The sequence below is a fragment of the Metopolophium dirhodum genome, chromosome 2 (assembly GCF_019925205.1).
Source record: "Metopolophium dirhodum isolate CAU chromosome 2, ASM1992520v1, whole genome shotgun sequence".
NCBI lineage: Eukaryota > Metazoa > Arthropoda > Insecta > Hemiptera > Aphididae > Metopolophium > Metopolophium dirhodum.
Genome location: NC_083561.1, coordinates 23,341,024 through 23,367,948, shown reverse-complemented (window position 1 = coordinate 23,367,948; position 26,925 = coordinate 23,341,024). Strand labels below are relative to the sequence as shown.

General features: G+C 28.7%; 5 protein-coding genes and 1 long non-coding RNA gene across 8 annotated transcripts; 3 read left to right on the top strand and 3 right to left on the bottom strand.

Annotated features, from left to right (window-relative positions):
• Positions 1-409: 409 nt before the first annotated feature.
• LOC132939056 (ankyrin repeat domain-containing protein 27-like) lies at positions 410-3,745 on the bottom strand. Its single transcript, XM_061006065.1, has 3 exons — positions 3,462-3,745; positions 1,104-3,398; positions 410-690 (listed from the first exon to the last, which is right to left on the bottom strand). Exons 2-3 carry the CDS (start codon positions 3,389-3,391, stop codon positions 660-662), a joined length of 2,319 nt encoding a protein of 772 aa, XP_060862048.1. The 5' UTR covers positions 3,392-3,398; positions 3,462-3,745; the 3' UTR covers positions 410-659.
• An 83-nt stretch (positions 3,746-3,828) lies between these two features.
• LOC132938833 (uncharacterized) lies at positions 3,829-6,115 on the top strand. The gene is made up of 4 exons (XM_061005839.1): positions 3,829-3,855; positions 5,069-5,184; positions 5,319-5,471; positions 5,596-6,115. Exons 1-4 carry the CDS (start codon positions 3,829-3,831, stop codon positions 6,113-6,115), a joined length of 816 nt encoding a protein of 271 aa, XP_060861822.1.
• A 1,052-nt stretch (positions 6,116-7,167) lies between these two features.
• On the top strand, positions 7,168-9,182 carry LOC132938578 (rRNA methyltransferase 2, mitochondrial). Its single transcript, XM_061005495.1, has 4 exons — positions 7,168-7,500; positions 7,635-7,774; positions 8,522-8,759; positions 8,824-9,182. The coding sequence occupies exons 1-4, from the start codon at positions 7,319-7,321 to the stop codon at positions 9,017-9,019; spliced, it is 756 nt and encodes a 251-aa protein (XP_060861478.1). The 5' UTR covers positions 7,168-7,318; the 3' UTR covers positions 9,020-9,182.
• LOC132938579 (uncharacterized) lies at positions 7,504-8,512 on the bottom strand. The gene is made up of 2 exons (XR_009663922.1): positions 7,819-8,512; positions 7,504-7,750 (listed from the first exon to the last, which is right to left on the bottom strand). It is a non-coding gene; the product is annotated as an uncharacterized LOC132938579 (long non-coding RNA).
• Positions 9,183-11,032: 1,850 nt separating the features above from the next.
• On the top strand, positions 11,033-26,585 carry LOC132939971 (cilia- and flagella-associated protein 300-like). 3 transcript variants are annotated; one of them, XM_061007419.1, is made up of 6 exons: positions 11,033-11,222; positions 18,788-18,869; positions 19,022-19,082; positions 19,788-19,981; positions 26,017-26,189; positions 26,285-26,585. In XM_061007419.1, the coding sequence occupies exons 2-6, from the start codon at positions 18,792-18,794 to the stop codon at positions 26,484-26,486; spliced, it is 708 nt and encodes a 235-aa protein (XP_060863402.1). In that variant the 5' UTR covers positions 11,033-11,222; positions 18,788-18,791; the 3' UTR covers positions 26,487-26,585. The 3 variants fall into 3 exon arrangements, with proteins under 3 accessions (XP_060863402.1, XP_060863403.1, XP_060863401.1); XM_061007420.1 differs by having other exon boundaries at positions 11,033-11,226; XM_061007418.1 differs by lacking the exon at positions 11,033-11,222 and adding an exon at positions 17,532-17,736.
• On the bottom strand, positions 12,751-16,642 carry LOC132939721 (zinc finger MYM-type protein 1-like). The gene is made up of 6 exons (XM_061007050.1): positions 16,248-16,642; positions 15,947-16,066; positions 15,575-15,676; positions 15,446-15,505; positions 15,173-15,370; positions 12,751-15,006 (listed from the first exon to the last, which is right to left on the bottom strand). Exons 1-6 carry the CDS (start codon positions 16,453-16,455, stop codon positions 12,896-12,898), a joined length of 2,799 nt encoding a protein of 932 aa, XP_060863033.1. The 5' UTR covers positions 16,456-16,642; the 3' UTR covers positions 12,751-12,895.
• Positions 26,586-26,925: the final 340 nt, after the last annotated feature.

Genomic DNA, 26,925 nt, shown 5'->3' with positions numbered 1-26,925 from the left:
TATATGTGAACATCTTATAATGGGGTCTACGGGTCATATTCACTAAATAAATGCAGATAAAACTTTAAACATGAACTAATTAATAGTATAGTGTTGTAACTTGTAATTATTTGTTGTAATTAATGAACATTGCCTGGGCACAGGCCACAAGTCATATGCACCTATTTAAGCCAACTGTTAATTATAATAAATAATAATTATATGCATGTATGCACAGTAATAGAAGAATTGGGCTATTATAACAATTAAAAAGATGTTCATTATTACTTATTACAGCATTTTGTATCACAGTTTCCTTTTCTCTGACAGGATTGCAGGAAAATTAGAAATTTTAGATTGTGGTAATTTTTTTTACAAAATATTCAAATATATATATAAAACAATTTATTTAATTCATTATAAAAACATTTATCATATACTATATAAAATTATTTAAACAGTTTAAACTAAACATGTTAACAAAAATAAATTTTTATTTATTTTATTAGTTAAAGAGGTATTAATTTTCTTAGAAAATATATCAGTAGTACACATTTTTTTCTTCTTTTTTTTTATATTATATACCTAACAATACAATTTCAAAACAAAAAATGAATAAATAGATCTTTTTTTTTGTTTTATTGTTTTAAGATTCAAATAATATTTCACTGTATTGTGTATCAGTGTACTTTTTTAGTTGAAATCAAGTGCCTGAAACAAATATTAAATACAAGTTTATTATTTGAATCATAATAATTATAACAAGCAAAAATATGCATATTTTTAATTTCTTATTTTAAGATAATTGCATTATGCTATATCTTTGTTTATTTTTTAACAAATATAATATTAAAGTGAACTATAAATAGTTTTAAGTATATTAATTTTCAATGCTTAACCACAGAATGGATAAAATGTTATCTATTTTGTGGTCTTCCCTCACACACTGCAGCGATGACGGTACAATTATTTTGTCTTGATGGTCAAATATAGTGTCCGGAGTCATTTTACCGCAATGCTGCAGTGTAGGGATTTTAAAAAAAAAAATTTTTTTTTTTAAACAGTTAGGTTTCTTGTTCATAAATTTGTTGGTTAATTTACAGATACAATTTAATTTTGTTTACCTTAATTCTGTATTCTTGTTTAAAATATCTAAAGCACTTATAAATTTCTTGTTAATTATTCCAAAGTCAGCACCATGTTCGAGTAGTCTAGTTATTATATTAGCATCACCAATAGTACATGCATAGTGCAATACACTATTGCCACTATTATCTTGATTGTTAATATTGCATTTTCCGGATTCTAGGAGAACATCAATAACTCCTGTCATTCTATTCTTTACAGCTAAATGTAATGCAGTATACTGTTCAGAAGTTGTCAATGAATTAATGTCCGCCCCATATCCAATCAACATTTTTAAAATGTTTGTTTGGCCATTAGCTGCTGCTACATGAAGAGGAGTATAGCCTTTAAAATTAGAACAATTTATATCGACAAACGTATTTATGTTTTGATTTTCATCATCAATGCCTAAATAGTGTTGTACTAAACGTATATCACCATCAGATATCGCAGTTATTATTTTTCCAATCATTTTTTGCTGCAATGTTATTTCAACACTACTTCTTCTCACTCTTTGCGTATTATTTGTCTTATTAATTTTAAATGTCTCTACCATTTTGGAATTGTGGGCACAATCAAAACATGTTTGACCTCTACGATTACACACTAATGGATCTGCGTCTTGTTCAATCAATATTTGGACTACATTAGTGTAACCCCATTTAAAACTTAAATGAAGAGGTGTGTCTCCCTGATTGTTTTGTACATTTATATTTAATTTTGAGTCCGAAAATTCCATAAAATATAACAATGCTTTGACACAAAGATCATGACCATTTGAACAACACAAATGCAATGGAGTGTTACCCTCATTATCTCCAATCATCAATGCTTTATTATGTAACAAAAACAATAATGCATTCTGTTGTCCTCTAAGTGCAGCATAATGGGCAGGTGTAAGTGAAAAATTATCCAAAGCATTTATGTCTGATCCATATTCCAAGAGTAATTCAATAATGAGTGGGTAGCCATAAAAAGCTGCTAGATGAAGAGGTGTGAGACCCTGTTCATCTTTATACTTCGCACAAACTGCCGATTCTTTTAATACCTCCTTCATACAAGAATCACATTCACATAAAGGATGACATTTTGAGCAAGATTGTTGTATTTTTACATATTCTAAGGTTTCTTTAACTTTATAGTACTCTCCATTGCAAATATAACTATAAAAAGTACCATAATTTAAATCATGGAAATTTGTTGATAATTTAAGATCAAATTTATGAACATTTATATGTTCAATAGCTGCTTCTAATGAAGTTAAATAGAAATTATCATCAAAGTCTTTTATATTGCTGATAACAAAATGTTTCATAAAATATATTTGAGCATTCCAATTGGGTATTTTACAATGTATGACTAAATGAACTAAAGCACTTAGTAGGTTATCCACTGTAAAATTATTGTTTCCATTAGACAATTTCAAAAATGTATCTTTTAAACATTTAAACTTTCCAATAATAGTTTTGTGCATATACAACTTGGACAATTCACATCTGGCATTTGGTATTGCAATTTGTACTTCTTGGTCCACTTCTATATCAATTATAGCACTAGAGTAATTTCGAATAAGTTTATTTAATTTGGCATCTTCTGTTGCCATTAAGACATTTATATTATTCATCAAGACAGTATACAGTTTACTCTGTATATAATACTCTACTGCAAGTTTAATATTGTTTTGAAAAAAATTATTGGACTTTTTAGTATGATAGCTTGCTTTCTTTAAACATTTAATATACAAATTTTCAATGGATTTTTTCTTGACATCGACAGACATATTAATATAGTCATTGGATGATAAAAAATCATCCATTAAAGATCTCAGATCTTTCAATAACAATTTGTTGCTTTTGGAATACAAAAAATTCAAACAATCTTGAACAGATGTTATTACAATAATATCTTCTAACATAGTAACACAATTTAATGGGCCGTCTATGCATATTACTTTATAACTGTGATTATCTTCTGTATAGCATGTTTCAATAAATAATATGTCTACAGTGTAAGTCTTGTTTTCATATTGACATGTAACTGCATGGTTGTCTACAGAAACATTGTGGCCACTTATTGAAATAAATTTTAAATCTGAACACTTACTGGGAGTCAAAATGTGATCGTTGAAATCTTTTTCAGAATACTTATTTTTAGAGAAGGAACCTTCTCTGGGAACACATATAGGCCATCCATTTTCAACAGCTTTATTAAATATCTCTGCAGATGATTTGCAGAGGGATATCAAAAATTGATTGAATAATACATCCTCGTCGTAGCAATGATCCATTAGATGGCTAAAATAATATAAGAATAGAACCAATGACTATGATTATTATGAAACGTCACAAAATACTTACATAGGTGAAATTTGTAATTGAATGAAATGAGTTTAACCAATAATTAAATGCATAAATAATTTTTCATTGATTATGTTACAGCATAAATTATGCTGTACCACAGTAGTTCTAAACAATTCTCTAGCCCATTAAATGTATGATAGTAAAAACATAGAAAAGTCGTTTTACAGCATAAACATGGTTCAATAATTGTTCTGTTGCTATTACGTAATACTTAAATACGTAATATTATGGTAATAACTAATAACTATATAATAGTTAAATCGTATTATTATATTTAAATATTTAATTATTTTTTATCAATCATTTTTCATCGTGGATCAGATAAGAAGAACTTTTTATCTGTGGTATCCTCACTATGTTCGTAATGGCATCCTTACAACATCATGGAACAGTGAGACACTACCTTTTGTTCTAAAGTCAATTTGTTCAAATTGAATTAAAATTAATATTAAATACCTATTATCCAAAAATTGAATTAAAATTAATATTAAATACCTATTATCCAAAATTTTAATTAGTTCATTAATATTGTTTGTCTTAGTTTTGACTTCTATACAAGCAGAAATAGCCAGAAATTTTTTTTTTTGGAGGGGGGCACTTAATTTTTTTCTCTAGCCTTTGAAATGCTATAATTTCTAATTATGACCCCTGCTTTGTTCATAAAGTGTATCTACTCTTTTTAAGACTATATATTTATTTATTTATGTAAATTATAAAATGTGGAGGGATGTCATCCCACCGTATCCGGGGGGCACTTCGACCACTGACTATATTAGGGATGTTGAAAGCTGGTCGTTTTTTGTGGATTTAGACATATGAGCGGAAAAAAAATATAATTCCAAAAGTCCAATTTGAATTTCAAAAAAATATAAGAATTTCTCCCCTTTATGTCTGCGTTTTGTAGGAAGCGAATTTTTTTTTTAGTAATACTAAAAAAAAGTAAAAGTGAATTAAAAAAAAAAAAAAATTACATAAATTAATATGTTACATTTAATTACATAAAGCATTCCTGGAATTCACACACACTAATGATCAGTCATTGCATACACAGTATTTATCATATAATTATATATTGAAGAAGCTTAATAAAATGATCAAATTATTGTTGTAGATTGGATGAGATTGAATGATTGTAACTTTATATAAAAAGTAAATTAAATAGGTAGGTACTTGCTGTAAATTGTATTAATTCAGCACAAATAAATATTTTCGATGCATAATTCAATTAGTTTCTATATAGCTAGGGGGGGGGGGGGATATAACAAAAAAAAAATATTTATAGTGCTCCCACCTGAATGAAATTATAGATTTTACAAATATTTGTTCTTCTACTGGGTTAAATCTTTCGAATGTACTTTTAAAAAAATTAAAAGATTATGATATTGATATAGCTGACTGCCGTGGACAGGGTTACGATAACGGTGCCAATATGGTTGGTCAATATCAAGGTGTCCAAAGTAGAATTTTAAATCAGAACCCTCGAGCTTTGTTTATGCCTTGTTGGGCACATAGCCTCAATCTAGTTCTAAAAGATACGACTAAAACCTCTGCACGAGCTATGCACTTTTTTGGGACTATAGAAAGAATATTTACTATATTTTCAGCATCGACTGCTTGATGGGGTATTTTTAAAAAACATTGCCATCAATGGACTGTTAAAAAGTGGTCAGAAACCAGGTGGGAAAGTCGCCACTCAAGTGTTAAAGCGATTAGGTTTCAGGTTAAGGAAATCATAGATGCTTTAGATGAAATTAATGAAACAACTAATGATTCCATGATATCGAGTGAAACGAATTCATTAACTGCAAAAATGTGTACTTACAATTTTTTAATTAGTTTGTGTATTTGGTACAGCGTTTTGAATGAAGTAAATATTGTTAGCAAATCACTTCAAAATCCACAAACTAATTTAAATACATCTACAAAGTTACTTAAAGCTCTCCAAATATTCTTAACCGAGTACAGAAATAATGCGGCCAAAAGAGAAGCATGTGATTTAGCAAACAAGTTAAAAATTGAACCAGTCTTTAAAATACAACGATTACGAAAAAAAATAAAATGTTTGGATACGACGGAGCCGATGACGTCATACAAAACACAGAAGATGAATTTAAATGTAATTACTTCTTAGTTATAGTGGATGGTGCAATAAGTGCAATAACAAAGCGATTCGATCAAATACATTTAATGACGTTTTTGGATTTTTGTATGATGTTGAAAAACTTTGTTATGTCCCTGATTTAGAAATTTTAAATTGCTGCAAAGATTTGGAAATACGTTTGTCAGATAATGACAAAAAAGATTTAAATGGTTATGATTTATACGAAGAAATATTAATTTTCCGCCATTTAATTGATAAAAATACTACACCACTTCAAGTACTTTCTGAAATAAAAAAAACGAACGCATTTCCCAACTTAAATATTGCCTTACGAATTATGTTGACAATTCCGCTTACATCAGCTGGAGCAGAAAGAACATTCTCAAAATTAAAACTTATAAAAACTTATTTACGAAGTACCATGTCACAACAAAGACTTACTGGACTTGCTACAATTTCTATAGAAAAAGAACTTTCAGAACAACTAAATTATGAAGATATAATAAATGATTTTGCATCTAAAAAAGCTAGAAAAATTAAAGAATTATAACTGACAACATTTTACTTTAACAATTTATTATGTATTTAATATAAAAAAAAATATTGTTAATTGTTCAGCACACTCATTTTTTTTAAACTTCGTTTATAAGTTATTTATAAGTTATTACTTATCTACTAGTATTTTAACCTTACTTATTAGTTTATTTTGTATGCAAATAATAATATGATTATACATTTATCATTGATTGTTTTGATTTTCTTTACATACCTACTTAATGTAAAATAATTGTTGGTTTTAAAATCGATGGACAAAATTATCTTTTGAATTAAATCTATAATTAATTTGGAATGGGGATGTAATGTATAAGATACGAATGAGGGCCCCGCATTTTTTACTTGCCCCGGGCCCTGCAAAATCTAGCGCCGGCACTGGCTGCAGTGATGCAGTCACGAACCCGACGGTAACCGCGGTAATTCCCAAACGCCGCTCTCCGTCGAGTTCTTTATTTTTATTTTTAAGTTTTGTACATCATACACCGAATATTAAATAAACGAATTGAACAAAGTTTGAATTCTATAGAGTTGGTACATATTTTAACGAGCAACGCAGTGAACGGGATCAACTATAATATATATATACAATTAATACATTTTTGAGTCCTTGAACTTATACACATAAGTTATAATATTGGCTATTTCCAACTATTTCACCTGAGGTAACTTTTGCCCGGGCAGCTAGACAGCTAGTATTATATATATATCTGTGGTTATAACTTGTAAGTTAAATTGTGGAGTAATAATATTCATAGAGTAATAATACAGATTATTACTCAGTAGTATATGTACTTATTGGCGTATTGCTTAAAAATTTTAATTGAAAGACCAGATTAATTTATTGTTCTATGGCACAATATAGCATCCACGGTGCTTGTTCTAAAAAATATTTCTTCCAGTAACCACTTTTTCCACCATCCATTTGTTCCACACTTTTTTCTGAAATCATATCAATATTAATTCCCTATGCCATACATAGAATAATTACTCTATGATGCCATTTCCAAAATCCATTCTGTGATAACACCTTAACAGATTACATTTTAAATATTATCATTAAAGTATTCTTTAATTGTGTCTTAAAAATATAAATAATATATTATGTATTTAATAGTATTTTCATATATAAGTAACTAATAAGTGTTGACAATTTGAAAATATTTATATTAATGGTGCCGGCTGTTGAGTTTAATATTTTATGTTATTTTATGTATCAACCTTATTAATTATTGAGTTTCTGTGTTTTATAATGGTAAAAATAAAATTTTGTAAAAGCTGGTCATTCCTGAAAACATTTACAAGAAACCACAGTTCTAAAGAATGGCTATTACGACAAAAAACTGATCCTTATGTAGAAAAAGCCAAAATAAAAAGCTATAGGTATTGTAGATGAAATGTATTTATTTATGTTTTAATCGTGTAATATATTGAATTACACATAATAAATTAATGTAATTATCATTAACATAATGCTGAGCAAAAACAATTTAATGTGGCATACATTTTCAATACAGGTGTCGTAGTGCATTCAAACTATTGCAAATGGATGATAGATTTTCTATATTGAAACCAGGCCAATGTGTAATAGATATTGGTGCAGCTCCGGGTAGCTGGTCACAAGTAGCTGCATCTAGAATTAATTCAAATGCTACTAGTAAGTTATGTTTTTAAGAAAATACAAACTTATTGTTTACCTACCATCAATGTTCTGCTCAGCTACCATTGATAATATCTATCTACATAATGAAAAATTAATTGTTCAACCACATCAATGTTCAAATTGGTGTTTAAGTTGAATTTTGGATTATAATTTGGAAATATATGTGTATATTTTTATCAAATCAAGAATCGATTATCATCTTGATGTTGATATTTGAATAAGTCAGTAGCTCTGCATGATTTAATGCCATACTTGTTTTTAACACGTTTCCAAATCATTTTGATGGTTTGTGATTCAGTCCCGTTTTCTGTAATCTTGTTTATACGTAGTTCTCGTTCCCTTAAAAATTGTGCGCACACATCTTTATTCCCAAGGATGTGCCAGTAAAAATAACTTACGGTTAAATAACTCATTTTAAATTTTAAAAAACAACACTAACTGACTTGTTATAAGTTAGAAAATCAACTATCAACTAAATTAGTATTTGTTTCACATTCCTAAAAAAAATATTAGTAGTATGACATACATTGGTAGATAACGTTCTTTCCGTAGATAGCTGCATACTAAACAACAAAATATGTTGTAGATAGCATATTAAACAATCGTCAAATGTTGTAGTTATTTTAAGAATAAAAATGAGATAAATTATTCTCCTTTAAAATATGCTTTTGTCATTTTTACTATCACTAATATACAATTTGTTTAATTAATCCGACATGTACTTCTTGTTTATCTAATTAGATAGTGAAATTCCAACTGGCTTACTGATTGGTATTGATCTTCAACAAATGTATCCGATAAAAGGAGTAACATTATTAGGAAATTCTGATTTCACATCTCCAAAAACTTGGCAAAAGATAAAAGAATTATTAAATAGCCGTCCTATAGATGTTGTTTTAAGTGATATGGCACCTAACGCTTCAGGAGTGAAACATTTAGACCATGATTTAATCATAAAATTAGCGTATTCAGTAGTTAAGTAAGTAATTGTAATAATTACAATAATAACAAAATATATGAAATAAACCATTTATATTTTACAGATTTGCTGTTTTAAACTCAAATGTTGGTGCAACATGTTTAATTAAAATACTGGATGGTAATCAAAATGCAGAGATTGAAAATACTTTGATAAAATTTTATTCAAATGTAAAATTTGTAAAACCTGAAGCTAGTCGATCAGATTCAGCTGAAAAATATCTACTTGCTCGTGGATTTAAAGGGCTTAAACAAAGTTAATTTCTGTATTGTCATAAATGTGTAAATAATATAATATAATAGTTATGTATTTATTAATGTAATGTATTTCCTTAAAAAAAAAATGTTTTATAATACATATTTTTAAGAGGTGTACCCTATGCATGTGTTGCTCCGTGTAATAAACTTACAACATATTATACTATTTGAGTTCAGCATATCCAATTTTGTGATGTAGTTTAGATATTAGTGTGAATCATAGTGAATGAATTTATACATCTTAATTTGTGGACTTATTATCAAATCTAAAGGAAACAAAATTATCTGTAGTTGAGCGTCAACATTTTGTCTCCATGTTTTAATTCTTAAGCGAGATGTATGATTTTTTGATTAGTCATAAAAAATAAAACGTTTAACATAGATAATGTTCTTACTATTAAGTTTAATAATAGGTATTTAATAGGTATTATTGCTTAAGTATTTAATATTTCTCATATTACCTTACCTATGGTAAACGTGGTTTTTATTTTTTCATACATTTTTTCTATTCTAATTGGAATCTAGTTGGTAATTTTTTAAAGTCAATTTATAGTAATATTCAAGTGCCATTTAATAAGCAAAATAAGACAACGGTGATTTTTACGCAAAACAGTTTTTAACGAATTCTATTTTGGTTTTTTGTAGTACCTAACTGAAAAACTAACAACGTAGATACGTACATGTTTTCTATATTTGTTTTAGAAAATAATATTTTTTATTCTAGTAGCAGATGTGTTATATTTAAGTGTAGAAATGGGCTAAGATATAGATGATAAATATATAACGCTGAAATGTGTTATACCTACTCGTATTTTACATAAAGGCATAAAGTAATAATTTTAAATAAGGTAAATTCATAACTAGCTAGGCTTAGGGACTTCTAGCTCTAAAAAATGGCCAAATATGCTCTAAAATATTCACCAAAAAATTTCCGTATATGCATGAAGATATGCCCCAAAAAAATTAAGTATAACAAATATGTGGTAAAATTAAATATTTGTTTTATTAAAATTTATAATTTACATATATTACTGTATTAAAATATTATTACTTAAATTTAAAATGATTTAATAAATTTAATTTTAAAAAGGTAATTGCAGCCTGCAGGTTTATTATTTTAGTGTTCTTCCGTGTCCTTTTAAGTAAAAACAAAACCATATTTAAATGTTTTAATTCTTTTTTTTTATTAATTTCTTTACCTTGAAAATTACACTGCACAAAGAGATATTTCCTGATGTTTTCAAACGTGACAGTTAATTTGTATACATTGAAAACTTTTTATAATATACAGGTAGGTAATTATCTTTATAAAATTTGAAGAAACCGATATTAGTCTTAAATTATTTAAGAACGGGTTTTCAATCGGCAATCCTATGGTTCCGGTTTGGGTTTCGTACAAAAAATATACGGTTTTTAGAAGATTTTAGGTTTCAGTTATGGTTTTTTAACCGGTGTTCGTGTTTTAAAGCTTTTAGTTTTGGTTCCGGCATAGATATAACTTGACCTCAAAGTTAGGGAGGCTTCAGCCCTAACATATTTAAAATAAGTAAAAATGTGGGAGGCTCTGCCCCCCACACCCCCCCCCCCCCAACTTGTCCCACAAATAACATTCATTATTAAATTAATGAAGTACATAAAGTTCTAATAAATTTGAATATTACGACTAACAAAAATGAAAACTTTTTGATAAGGAAACAAATATAATTATGCATATTATACATAATTAAATGATAAACGTATATATAGGTTATCATCTCGATATATATATATAGGTAGCTGCATAAAAAGAAGGTATATAAAATAAAATTCCGTAGTTTGTAAAATGTATCTTATCGGTTTTTTGCAGATTGTATAATGTAATTTTTTTTTTGTCGCAGTTTTCATAATATCAATTTTTAGAAAAAGGTTAATTTTGTCGCAGTTTACCATCTCCCAAATTATAATATTAGTTTATTATTATACACTGTGTATGACATGTATAAAAAAAATAATAAAAAAAAAGTGGTATTTATATGAACATTAAAATATTAACATATTATTAAGTACTATTTTAGATACAAGTTTATTTTTTTTTTTAAATAAGTGAAAGTTAAAGTAATTTTATAGATAACTATTACAGCTTAAGCCTCCGCTCACTATTGGCGAATTTTAACTAAACGCGGATTCGATGAAAAGCTGTCACCACACCGTTTTAAACAAGAAAAAGGTGGGTAAGTGGATGTCGCTCTGCTGTACAGTAGGTTACAAGTGGGTCACTGTAATGGATGGTGTTAAATTTGAATTCAATGATATAATATCATTGTATAAGAAAAACGATTCTGAGCGAAAACGGTCAGTCAGCCTATGATATTACCAAGTATATTTGATGATATTATTGTAAATAAAGTAATTTATATATAACCTATTGACGTGGAGCCTTGTTTTAAATTTTCAATCCTTAGCTATAAAAGTTAAACATTTTATACATTTTTAACTAAAAAAAATTATTAAATTATAAATTTGGTAAATTTTGCCAAAATTTGAACTTTAAATGCTTATAAAAAAAAATTGTGTTTATGTAATTTTAATATTTTTCAACTGCTATTAGAACGATATATCAGGAGCCTTATATTAAATGTTCACACTTTTTTACCAAACAAATAAAATTTTATTGGTATTTATAGAAAAAAAACTAAAAAAATTGAAAATTGTCAATGTCCGTAAACAGCTCAAAAAGAGTCAAATTATTTTCAAAATTGTATCGTGTATAGAAAATGCTAATACAAACATTCAGTCAAAATTTCATGTACCTACGGTCATTTGTTTTAGAGTTGCACCAAAAACCAAAATCGATTTTCTCAAAAACAGATTTTGCGTAAAAATTTCCGTTTTTCCTTAATTTTTCTTTGGTTTTTCACGTCGCGTTTGAAAACTACTGGGAAATTTTTACTTTTGACCACCCAAACTACCAACTAGATTCACTTTCCTATCAGAAAAGTTACTGTTGAAGAAAATTCAAGCACTTTTACTGTCCTAAAAGGTGATGACAGACACAAAAAAAAAAACACATCACTGTAAAATCAATACATTCATCGCTTCGCTCAGAATCTAAAATAATAACGACGTTGACTCGAGTACCAACTATCAGACGCAAACACACAACCGTTTTACTTAGAAGTTAGAGTAGGACGAAGATAATATAAAATCTGATTCTATTTTTAGCAAAAAGTATGTGGCTGGCAGCCGGCAGGCACAGCGATTGTCGGCTTGTCATCGTTGCTCGTTAATCGTTATCACTATTTATTAATAATCATTCGTTTTTTTCGATTATTTTTGTGTTTAGTTTATTGACAACTTCTAAATAGTATTTATTTAGTAAAAACTACCCGACATGATACGTCTTACACAGGGTCATTACATACAATAGTGTTAGCGGGACTAGGAATTATGAAGGGGGGAAGGGCTAAAATTTATGTTAGTTACGCCAATGGGTTCCGGTTCCGGTTCCGGTTTTCAATTAATATGAAAAAACCGAATTATCAAATTCAATATTATTGGCCAATAATAAACTTAAAAAAAATGGTGGAAAATATCCGCATCAAAAATATATCGAGGGGAGGAAATGTCCTACTATAGACCGAAAACAATCGGGGGAATAAGTAAATTTACCGTTGGTAGGTAGTTAAAAATTTGGTTTTCCTCCATAGGTTTTATCCACTATAGACGTGGTTATATACAAGCCCGGATTAAGATAATTTTGGGCCTGGGGCCAAACAATTTTAGGGGCCCATATCCATAATCAAAATTTTGGTGACCCACAAATAAAAATATTTCAGAAAAAAAAATATATTCATCAATTTATTTCTTATTTTTTTTTTAAATACAAAAATAAAAATTTTATTAAAAATATTTTTTTCTAGATTTTTGGGCAGCAAACTCTTTAATTATATCATCGGTATTAATTACCTCCAAAACATCACTCTCTGAACACAAAACCATAAAACTATTTAAATTTTCTTGAGAAGAGCTTGTTCTATACTTGTTTTTTATTCGAGCTAATTTGGAGAATGTTCTTTCAGCCGAACAATTTGCAATAGGTATGGTTAGATATATTTTAATTGCAGTATACAAATTAGGAAAAGAAAGTAATAGATTTTTTTCATTGAAATGCTTCCAAATATCTAGCAGATAATCTTGTGTGTCATCATATGAAGGTTTACTGATAGACCAATATTTTTTGAATTGTATAATTTCATTTTGTATAGTATTATCAACATCTTTTTTATACAATAAAATAAAATTTTCAAGACTTTTATTAACTTCTTCTTCTTCATCAGTATCTTGTGGTAAAACAACATGTAATTTTGTGATGAACAAAAAATTGTTTTTTAGAAAACTATAAGCTTCAATTCGTTTTTCTAATTGTGAACAAAAACTATCTATAATAACATAATAAGTCTCTACTCTAAACTTGTCATGACCACTTAAAGATACCTGATTACAACCAGAGTCATTTGGAAATTTCTTTTTTTTTATTCTCTCTTGTTCATCGGAGTATTTCTCTTTTATTTTAGGACTAAGTTGATTTATTTTATTTTCATATAATGTACTGCACTTCCTCAAATTTGATACATAATGCTTTAATGATATAAGTAAATTAAGAGCTTTTAAAGGATCACAATTTATTGTTTGCAACTGTATTGAGGTCTTGTTGGATCTTTCTAAAATGTCATTCCATAAAAGTGCCATGTATCCAGTTTCTTTTTTTAAAATTTTTTTTAATAATGGTCTAGCATTTCTTTTAGTATCTTCATTTTCTTTACTATTAGGACTTATTATAGTTTCTAATACTTCAATAATTTTAGTGTAATTATTTATTAATGCTTTACAAGACTCTGTATGACATGACCATCTAGTATCACTTAAAGATTTTAATACTAGTAATCGATTACTATCACTTTTTTCTATAGATGTAGTTAATATATTCCATCTGTGAGTAGCACTACTGAAAAAATTATACAGTGACTGAAGAAACCCAAAAAAATTTACTGCTTCTAAGCAACAATTCACACTGTGAACTCCGACTAGGTTAAGTGAATGAGCAGTGCAAGGTACATAAATAGCTAAATCACACTTTTTTTTTACATATGCTTGTAGTCCTTCATAAGTTCCACTCATATTAGGAGCATTATCATATGACTGACCGCGACAATTTAAAATATCAAGTTTAGAATTTTTAAGAAAATCTTCTAACAATTTAAAGATTGACTCACCTTTGTGACTATCAATAGGTTTAAGCTCTAATAATCTCTCTTGTACATTATGTGATGTACAATATCTTAATACTATTGCCATTTGATCTACCTTAGATAAATCCGGAGTTGAGTCCAAAATTAATGAAAAATATTTACTTTCTCTGATTTCATTTTCAATATAATTAATAACACGTCTCTTTATCAGAGTTATTAATTCGTTCAAAATTGTTGTAGATAGGTATGATGGATGACCTCTCCCTTTATTACCGTGCAATTCAATATGGGTTTTCAAAAATGGATCAAACTCAGAAATTAGTTCAAGAAGTCCTAAGTAATTTCCATTATTTTTTACTCCAAATACTTCATTGTCTCCTCTAAATGGTAAACCACGTGAAGATAAATATTTAATAACTGCTACAACGCGTTTTAAAACATCAATCCAATATTGAGTTTCAGTAGATATTTGCTTACAGATTTGTTGATTTACGGAATTTAATGAGTTTTCTCGAAGTAGCCATGTAGTATTTGCTTCTCTGTGATACATGCTGTTTTCATGGTATGATATTTTTTCAAATTTTTTCCATTGATCAAACCCATTTTTTACAAAAGAGTTTTCACGATTCTTTGAAAAAAGCTTACACATAAAACAAAATACTGAACCCTGACTTGGAGAATACAAAAGCCACAGCCGATCACATATTTGTCCATTAGGTAAAGTTCTTTCAAACATTGCAGGCGTTAAATGTCTTTTATGATCTAAAAATCAAATAAATTAACTTAATTATTAAACATCAATGATATATAAACATAAATAAATTATAATAAGAATGTTTTATTAAAAAAAATTCTTTATTGAAAATTATTAAAAAAATTTAACAAGTAATAACAATAAAAATAAATAATGATTAAGTACTATATTTACCACTAATGCGTGCAGATTGAGTATACGATTTTTGTTTATTTTGAAAAAATGATGGCCCTTTTTTAATACAATAATCCACAAAATCATCATTTATTTTACTTGGCCAAAAATATGGATCTTTAACGGTTAATTCATCAAAGCTGTTATCATCAATATCTGCATGATGTATTGTACCAATATTCGTAGTATCCTTAACAGCTTTAATAATAACAAATATTGAAAATAAAACATTAACCACCAAATATTGTGAAAAAAATTAATTTTTATACTTACAAGTAGAATTAGTATTTTCAAGACCATTATTACTTTGATTTTGTTTGGCCGGTGATAAACCTACAAATAAATAATTTAAAATTTAAACTATAGATACCTATAATTAATTTATATTTGATAGGTACTTACAATGAGTATTGTTTAAGTGATCAGTCTGAACAGTTTCTTTTAAGTCAACATGCAAATTAATTTTATCTTTTAAATTACTGGAAACATTTTTGGCATTATCATCTAAAAAAAATTAATATTTAAATTTAAAATGTATTATATTATTTATATTATAGTCCAGTCTTGTTAAGTATTTGAGTAAATGTATTTAAATATTTTTATTGTATTTAGAATACTTTTTAAATACTTCTCGAATAAAGTATTTGGAAAGTATTTTAAATACGGTCTTGGATGTGTTTGTATTTAAGAATCAAATACTTTTATTTAAATACTTTACCTATTTTAAACTGTATTATACTAATTACTTATTAATATATTATTTTATATACTTACATGACATACATGCAATACTAATAGCATTAACTTCTTCTGGTATATTATAATGATTATTTATATCAATAGTGTCATCAAGTATACCATCCACAATACCATCCACAGTACCATCCACAATACCTAACATAATTATTGAAAATGTTTATTATATTGATATATTATATTTAATTATTTAAATACATTTATTTTTTAACTTAAGTGTTTGAACAATGAACATAACATGGGTTATATAATATGATAAATTATAAATATTATTGTTTGAATGCGTTCATTATTCTAGTTAAAATTCAAAGGTACTTACAATTGATATTAGTTTCATTGTTTATATTTTCCTTTGAGATACTATGATCTATTTCTATAACATTTGAAACTAGTTTATCGTCACTTTCATTAGTTAAAGAAAAAAATCCAGTTATTTTATTGCACTTAACAGCAGATGTCATTAAAAGATCTTCTTTCTTCTTTTTTCTCTTCTGAGCACCGCTTAAATATTTTTTACAGCCACTCATATTCGACTTTTACTTCAAATTTCAATAATATAAGTTATAAGTTGTATTTGTAAAACAAAACACTAACACTAACCACTGTTAAACGTTAAACGTTATTATGACTTCGACTGAAGACTATACAAGAGACAAGACTTGTTTCAGTATTGTTATCGTAGAAAAATAACATAAATAGAATTCGTCTGGTTAATAAATAATAATTATTGAGGAATATGTTTTATCATCAAAAACAGTTTGATAACTAAATCTATTATTAGTAATGATGTTTCAACCGTCGTAAATCGTAATCGACGGTATTCACTGTAGTACAGACTGTACTCGTGATTCCTATAATTCCATTGCATTATCATTATCATCCTGCTAAAAATAGACGATAGTCGATAGCATAATAATAACATAGGTGATATCCATATTCCATATCCATTATCAATATAGTATTTAGCCCACCACAGAGTACTCTATGTATAGGCGTATAGCTTATAGGAAACGTTAATGTATAATAATAATAATGATATAAGTTTATATTATTATTTATTATCATTGCAAATCTTTGTATTTTATCGCATTTAATATATTATATTTTACATGTTTCTTTTGAGTTTTGATTTACGAAATATACTATTATTACTATATCCAAATATTTCTGATTTAATAAAAAAAGTACTATTCGCCAAGGGCCCACTTTTGTTTAATATCCGTGGGCCCAGGGCCATGGCCCCTCCTGGCCCCCCCCTTAATCCGGGCTTGGTTATATACTTCTGCTGACTGCTGCTTACGAATTCGGAATTTCAAGTATTATACTTGAATTCTTCTATAAAAATTGTAGTCTGTAGTTTTAATAAGTACCAACTACCAGGTAATAGCCAATAGGTAATGTTTTGTATTGATTTGTGATTATCTAACGGCCCTACATAAATCCTAACATTACCATAACAACGTGTCAAGAATTGAGGTACCTACCTACCCATGTCCTATCGTTAAAATTATATTAGATGGTGAAACTATCAAGGATAGACGGATAGTTGCTATAGTTTCATATTTGTTAGATCTGTATGATAAATTCGTTCATTGCTGTTAAACCTATAACTCAATGTAAATAGGTAAAAATAATATATTATGTAATATTGTTATTCTATGCATATGTATATTATTATATTTCACTAAAAATAGTAATTTCCATAATATCGTCATGTCTACTTTAACATATTATACATTTTATCATCTTCCTAAAAAAGAACCAGTCGGACTGTATAATAAGATTGTTCAAGGATATCTTCTCAAATGGTGTGTACAATTTAAATTTAAAATTTAATAATAGCATTAGTTATGGGTATAAAATTAGTAAAAATATTGATAAATGTAAATATAATAAAATGTATACCTACCTTATTAATTATTTAAACATTTACGATGGTACATTGGTACCTACGACCTATCTATACAATATATATAATTATAATCAATTATAAGTTACATTACCTAATCAACAATAGCTTTTGTAACTATTTAAACTATATAGGTATATACATTATAAATACTAAAATACATATGACAGATGATAGGTATATAGATAATATATATTATTATTTAAATTAAGCGTAATGTACCTAACCTAATACTGAGTATTGAGACATTGAGTAATACACTAATACCAGTTACCACGTATATGTAATAATATACAGAGCTGAGGGTGGCTAAGGGTCTACCCCAGTGGCGTACCCAAGGAGGGGGTGGGGCGGTCGGGTCTGGAACCCCCATTTATTTATAGAATTAAAAATTTTTTAGGTGCATTTTTAGGTGCACCTCTGATTGTATAATTTTTACATGTTAAAAATATTTGGACCCTCATTTTTAAAAATTCCTGGGTACGCCACTGTTTATTATAAAATATAAGGGTAATAATATAATGAATAATGATTACAATGTGTAATGTATAATAATAATTTACAACCAAATTAATTTAATTTTAATTATAATATTTAAAAACTTGAATACATATAGGTAGATAATTCGTAACACTTGTGTCTTGTGTAGTTGTGTTTAGTCGTTTTAACAGGGGTCTAGTTGCATGATCATGTTGTTGAATCATCTAAGTGACTAAGTATCTAACGAAATAGCTAATAATATCAGTATATGACTGATCGGAAGTATTAAAAAGCCATATAATATAAGTATAAGTATTAAATATATACTATATATATATAGGTTATAAGTACCTACCAATGTTTATTCTTTTAGATACACATTTTTCAAATTTTGTTTGTTTGGCCTTTTGGTAATGATTTATATTAGCAATACACTTATACACTGCGGTATACGTATTATTTTGTCACAGGTCAATGAAGGAATGTTTACATGTTCATTATTACGCGTTCAATCAAGAGTTTTTACCGGATGACATTGACCAGTTTGCATTGGTTTGATATTATGATAATTTTTGATCTAACAAAGTACCTAATAAATAATACCTACCTAATATTTTATACTATTATAACCGGAGTCAGGAGTCAGGAATAGATACCCATATATAATTATATAAAATATGTAACAACAATTAACATTTTTTTAGGATTTCTTTCGGGACTACAACGTAACAAAAAACGTTCAGGCAAGTTTCAGTCAATTTGTCGGCAAGTATTTTATTTTTTAGCATGAATCATATAATACAATATACTAAATAATATTGTTTATTCATACATAGTGCAATAAATTATGCCATTGGGCATTGATTATAAATAGTAAATACGATACTATTTAATATTTATAATCAATCAGTGGCGTATCCAGGGGAGCGGTCTAAGGGGGCTATAGCCCCCCCCCCCCCATTGACTGTGTTGACCTTAGAATTTTATCAAGATTAATAAAAAATATAGAGTGTAAATAAAAGACATATAGGCATTCTGGTATTGTAATTGTATACTTAGCCCCCCCCCCCCCATACAAAATTCCTGGCTACGCCATTGTAATCAATGATAGTAGGTAGTAGCCAGTAGGATAGCCAATAGTTACCTACTAATTAACTAAATAGATCTAAAATATTGTTATTTGTTAATAATATAGTTTAGAATGTTTGGAAAGGTCTACCTTTCGCATTTTAGATTTTTTTTTTTTTGAATCATTTAAATTAAAACCTAGTTTTTAAGAATTTAAAAATTAAAATTCTTGAAAAATCATTACAGTATTATTATATTTATTTTAGTTGTATGGGAATATTATTAAGAATAAGGGTAGCTTGCACCGACCATTTTGTTTAAAACCTTCCTATCTATTATTATTTTTTGGTTGAAGTGGTTTTATAAAATATCCATCTTGTATTACTGTACTCGTATTTTTAGGAAGCGACGTAGCTAAAGTGCAGACTGAATCCATTCCCTGCAACGTCACTTCGATGACATTCTTCGACAGGCTCTTGGACCCGAATAACGGCATCGTCAGTTGCAGCGGCTCTGGCGACGACGATAACCACGCGATACGACAGTGTATGGAAGTGTTCAAAGACGGCATGTACATTTCAAATAAGCTGAAAATGGTATAATTCGTATAAGTATTTTAATTCTTAATTGCGAACACTGTACACATAGGGGTTGATATACTCTATACGGTATTCCCCATAAGTTTACGCACTTTTTAACTATATAGTTGATACTTTGATAATTTAAACTTTAAAATATGATGCTAAAATACCATAATTTATTACTCAAGATTATTAAATTATTTTTCCAGTAGGTGTAGGTTGTAGGCAACCAGGTATGAGGTATACAGTATACTGTATATAGTATACCTGTTATAATACGTATTCTACTTAAAAGTCCACCGAAAAAAGTCTGGTCAAAAAAGTCAGATGGAATAAAAGTCGGGTAAAAATGTATATTTATATTATAATAATAATACACATAGGTACACACCAAATACACAGTAAAAATACAATAAAAATTTAAAAAAATTACATTAATTATGATAATACACACCTAATATTGGGCGCACACGAATTGCGTACCAAAACAGGTAAACGAACCTTTTTGAACGAATTGCGTCCCGGACGCAATTCGTGTTACCTTTTTATCTACAGTTGAGTGGTTCTTAAAATGACATTGAAATAATAAAGATATGTCTGTGAAAACATAATATCGTATATAATAAATTGTCATATTCACATATTTTTAACAAATTTAAATTGTAAAATCATAATATCATAGGTATAAATGGTCATATTCACATATTATTTTTAAAAAAAAATTAAAGCTGTGAAAACATAATTTCGTATATAATAAGTCGTTATATTCACATATTTTTAACAAATTTAAATTGAAAAATCATAATATCATATGGTCATATTCACATTTTTTAAAAAAAGTTTATTAGATTTATGAGTCATAGGTTAATATCAAAAGTATTGATTTAATTTTGTCTGTATTTATATTTATTGGCTAATATGTTAACATAATCTTTAATCGTGATTTCATTATTATTTAATTGATTTATTTTATTTTCTATAAATCGTATTCTTTCCCTTATTGGTTTTCTTGGTACTCGTCGTTTTTCAAGACTACTTCTTATCAATATTGTTGTATCGGTTTGCATATTTTTTAAAACTTCTAAAAATGTGATATGTTTGGATGAGGAGAATCAAAAAATTTGTTAAATTTTGAATGAAATGATTCGCACGCGTTGGTGGTTCTTTGTGAGCTTGCATTGTTTTCTGCCCATAAATCTGGAGGAAATATTGAATTTTCGTGTATGTATGTATCTACTAAATAATTAGCAAATTCTGTAATTTTGTGTTCATCTGGTTGAAGAGCAGACATTTCAAAGAATGTGGTTCTAGGAAAGATAATCCAAACGTCAATGCTAAGTACTTGCCTATTTCATTATTTTGGATATAGTCTGAAGCCAAGACTAGTTCTTGTATTGTTCTCCACCAAGACTGGCAGAGACGAAATCGACAACCTCTTATTAAGGTTTTTGGCCATGTTCTATTAACTGCATTGTGTATTGCCTTTTCAAAATCCACGTAAATTAATTTTTGGGGAAAATGAGGGATTTATTTTAATTATTTCGTGATTAATTCCTTGAAATGCCTCTAAGTAACTCAATGTTTGCTTATCTTTTAATAGAAAAAATACAAGTGGAATATAAAAACCATTATGAAATCAATGAATTGTGAATAACTGACAGAAAAATTTAGTACAGTATTCAAAAGTTCCATCTACATAAAATACACTTATTTTGCTAAAAAAGCTTAAGTTAGTTTGACATGAAAACAAAACTATGCCAGTGTCCGAGTTATTAATTAATACAAATTGTATCGGGTCAAATTGTATCTAATCACTGTGGTGTTAACATGATTATACTACATCATGCTATGTGTGATGTTATCTTATATAGTGCCTCGCTTGTAATCCATAGTTACTTATTGATTGGAAAGTCCGTATGGTCCGTAATATTTTTATAAAAATATCTATAAAAGTACAAACCCACTAAAAGCTAGTTTTCATATAATAATAATATTTGTGATAAATATTTAAATTGTTAAAAAATTTTAATAAATTTGGAAACCACTAAAAAATATCTTAAGGCAAAAAGTAACATGAATTGCGTCCGGGACGCAATTCGTTCAAAAAGGTTCGTTTACCTGACTTGGTACGCAATTCGTGTGCACCGCCTAATATTACTACTCTATTAAATAAAAAATATATCTTTATAGTCTATAACCTTGGCCGTGTGTCTGTGTCCTAATATTGTTTCCAACACCTAACTCAGAGTTTTTAATGCGTTCGCATAACGTTTGGAGCCTCATATTTTTTTGAATGGTTTTAGATTTTTATATTTTTTGTCCCGTGCTACTTAGTAGTTAGTGCAATACTTGCCCTATCGGCTCTATCCTCGAGTTTAATTTTGCGAATTAGCACCCATAATTGTCGAATGACTATAATATACCCTATCACTACCAAGTGTGTGATACTGAAAGATAATCAAAGATTAGGTGACCCAACTTAATAATTTTTAAATTTGGGACTTTTATTCTCGGACTTTATTTACCGAACTGTTTTTCGCCGGTCTTTTGTTCGGAGATTATCGTTATAGCCTATATATAAGAACTTCTTACTGCTTAGCTCTTAATTTCTTACAATATAGTTATATAATATTTTAGAATCTGAAAAAGTGTATGGAGTTAAGAACTTAACCATTGTAAATCATAGGCACAAATAGGGGCTAAGGCCTCCCCCAAACATTTCTTACATTTGTGTTAAGCTTATTCAAAATTGTAGTACCTAGGGCTTTAGCTCCCCCCCCCCCCCCCGATATTAAATACTATTTGGCATTTGCGCTTATGTTGTAAATGTAAATACTTTTATTAGTTGTTATACACTTATGTCAATACATTATAGGTAGTTATACTTATACTAACAATTATAAGTAGGTCCATAATTTGTCCTAAAGGGCGTCGGAGCCGGTGCGTTTTTTAGTACAAAAACATGACTTACAGGAAAATTTCTCACGCCCTGTAGAATAGTCGGGTATCGTTAATTTTTTTTTATTCAAAAAATCATTCGGATCAAGGCCCGATTTTCAAAATTATAATAATATAAGCAAAAATATGCATTTAAATAATGCACAATATTTGTTCTTTTTCAAACGTAATTTTCTACCACTATTTAAAGTAAAATGAAAATTCAGCTTTTGATCCGACCTGAAAAATATTCTTTTATTTTAAATAAAAAAAATGTTAACAAAATCCGACTATTCTACAGGGCGTGAGATTTTTTCCCGTGATGAAGTCATTTTCGTTGATATATAATACACCGTATCGACCCCCCCCCCCCCTAAATAGGTATCGAGCTGTAGATTAGTGGAAAAGTATTATAAATAAGGTAGTAACTAAAATATAAAATATAATTTTCAAATTGTTATATTACGTGGAATTATTGGAATCAATAAAATACGATTGGGGAATATCGTCATATCGACCACCAAACGTCCAAACTATATTATTATAATATGCGTATAGGTACCTAATTATGATATATTATCTATACATATAAAAATAAGTGTACATTTTGAATACATTTTATAACTCAAGATCCACCAAATCGATTTCGATAAAAATTTCAGGACACATTAAAATTGATATGTAGATGGTTTCTGTGAAGTTTTTACGCTGTGGGATAAGTGGGATAAGTGGAATTATGGCCTCTTAAATGCACACCTGGCGACATGGCCAAAAACAACAACGTCTATACAATTATTTTTATCTATATATATAACCCATAGCAACCATTAAAAAACGAAAATGTTGATTGTGATCACTTCCCTTTTTAAATTAGCCTATAACACTCACGTAGAATGTGGCTTTGAGTTTGTGAAAGAATTTTCGAAATCGGTTCAGTAGTTTCGGAGTTTATCCCGAACATACAAACAAACGCTATCATTTTATATATTAGTATAGATAAAAATGAATGTTTGTGTGTAGATTAGACCTCTGGGAAGAAGATAGGCTAATTAAAAAAGTGGTAAATTTGTTTTTTTTTATTCGTCGGATTTTAGTACGGTTGCGTTAGGATTTTGTATTAATTGATTATATTAATCCTCCGTAGGAGGAATTAAGTAAAAATGACAAACTTGGTACAATTTTGATACTTTAGAGTTAAATCATACACTTACGTACAAACAGCACGGGGTTCGCGATCTACCGCAGGTAGATTGCCTACCTGGTAATATACTGCTGCGAATCAGAATTTTTATTCCGGGCAGCAGAAAAGTTAAGATAAATTTTGAACACCATACACCGAATATTAAATAACGAATTGAACAAAGTTTAAGTCATGTAGTCTGTAGAATTGGTACATTTAACGGGCAACGAAGTGCCAGGCGCCAGCGGGATCAGCTAGTAATATATATTAATATAAATATTTAATCAATGATATTATGTACACGCCATAGATACACTGTTTCATAGGCGTGCGCAGGCATTTGTGGTAGGGTGGGCTAAGTCAATAAACATTAAGAAACCTGAACTCTGATGGAAGAAACAATTAAAATGTCGCATACTTCAATTTACCTAGGTACTCATAATCGCCCACTATTTAAGGCACAAATCATTCATATGATAAAAAACAGTTACATATTTTTTTAAAATTAAATAAGAAATATTTTAATTATCAACACAGTTTTAAATTTTAAATAAATACAATTTCGCAATCTGTAATGGTAATATGTTATCAATTTTATATTTAAAGACATTTAATTTATTATTATTTTTTTTTTTTTTTTTAATTGATTATTAAGTCCGGCAACTACCTATGGCCATTAGCTATTTCTTTGTTTGTAGGGGAGGATACTGTTGGTTGGTAACACGTGTGTGTAGTTTTGGGAGATTTTCAAGTGGGCACCTGTAGGTATCTACCTGCCCGGATGGGGGATGGCGGCACTTGTTCTCCGGACACCATGACTTGCCCTAAGAAAAATGCCACCCGTATACCGAGGTTTGAACCAGCGCCGGTGTGCGTCACAACCGTCGTCTTAGTCCACTCGGCCACTCCGTCCCCCTTATTATTTATTATCATTGAGTATTAATGTTATTTTTCACCTACCTATTTAATATTTTATGATTTAAAAAATCAAAAATCGTGATGTTTAGATCATGTATTACTATGTATACAAAATAATGTCGGTACGTCTCGTAGAGTGGACCACCCCTCCTGTGCGCACGCTTATGCACTGTTTACTGATACACCATTAAAATTTCAGGTGGGGCTAACATTTTTAACATCAATGTGAGCGAGGGAGCTTCAATCCCACACATCTAATAAACTGTTTATTTAGAGGGAGCTAATGGGATGTTTGGGGGGGGGGGGGCTTTAGCCCACCTGTGATTTGCTCCTATGCGTACGACGTACACATGCGAATTCAAAACTTAACCCTGAATAAACACCCTACAGTTAACGAGTTGACGGGAATATTTTATAAAAATTAGATTAATATTATAGCCCATAGTAGGTTGGTAGGTACCTGACGGTTTAATATTATATAAGAGCATTGATTTTATAAATTATAATATATTATAAAATTTTAAATTAATTGATTTTACAGCGACGTATAATGAATATATATATATAGTGAATTTTGGACCGCGATTTGTTTGATTAATAATTTTTTTAATTTTATAATTATATGATTACTACTAAAATTATTAAGTATAATATTATATATTATAATTATACAAAATAATATGCATAAAACGCGCGTGTGAAAACTTTTCATACTTCACTACCTAGCTAGCAGGTGTACTGAAAACAGTAACTTGCCACTCACTAACACGACGTCACGACCTATCCCTAATCAAGGCACCACATGTCCACATTATATTACAACATAGGTCATAGACCTAAATATATTATACCAATGTCCGATATGGCGATATATATGTAAGCGGGTCACTACATGGAATACATGAATATATTATACTATATTTAATATAGTATATTATATTATAATATTGAGCGTTGATGCGATCTTGCCGCGATTGAGTAATACTGTAATAGCCATGAATATTTTAACGTCTAGATGTTGTTTGAAGACGAATGCGAAGAATATTTGTTGTACAGCGAAGACGAGCGCTCAGAATTCATGTTTCGGCTGTTGCAGCATTTCTCTACCGGTGGCCAATGGTGTCAAGACGACGTAGTTATTGAACCGTATTTGAACGCAATGAAATACGTTTATAAAGATATACTCGCGTGAGTAAATCATACTATATTATTATGAATTACGATAATAATAACAATTTATTTCTCTCATAAATTTGAGTTGATTCAGGTTTTGCTTGTTTCAGTGTCGAAAAAATTCCCGGCTCCGGAGTACAAGTCTCGTCCAAGGTGTACAAAATCGTCGCTTTCGATTCTAACGACACAGTTTTATTTCCAAAAGAATGCAGAAATCTCATACCTTATAGTTTCGCTTATTTAGCAGTAAATCCTAAGACTCGGACTGTCGCATTATTTTATCATAATGTCGGTGACACAATTTATACATGATAAAATATATTCTTTACTTATTTGCTGTTCACTATTGTTTATTCAATTTCGTTGTATGCTTGGGTTGTATAGAGTTAAAATTACATAAATTAACATTTTTACTGATTATTTTGTCAATAAATTATGATTTGTGTTATACTAGAAATTCGTTATTCCAAACTGGTGTAAAATTATCACCATATTATCCCGGTTTTGGATAATGAACAATGTACAACATATGGTGCAAACATCCCAGTTTTATTTCACTCAGGTTTGAGTGAGCGAATTTCTAGATGGTTTATAATTGGAATACAATAAAGGAATATACACAACTTTACTATTATTAGATATTTAGTTTGGGTTGTGAGCTGTAATTTGTATTATTATTTATTTGTAAGTACTGAAGTAATAAAGTGGGGTCATCTTAATATGATAATTAATTAGATCCATTAAGGGATAG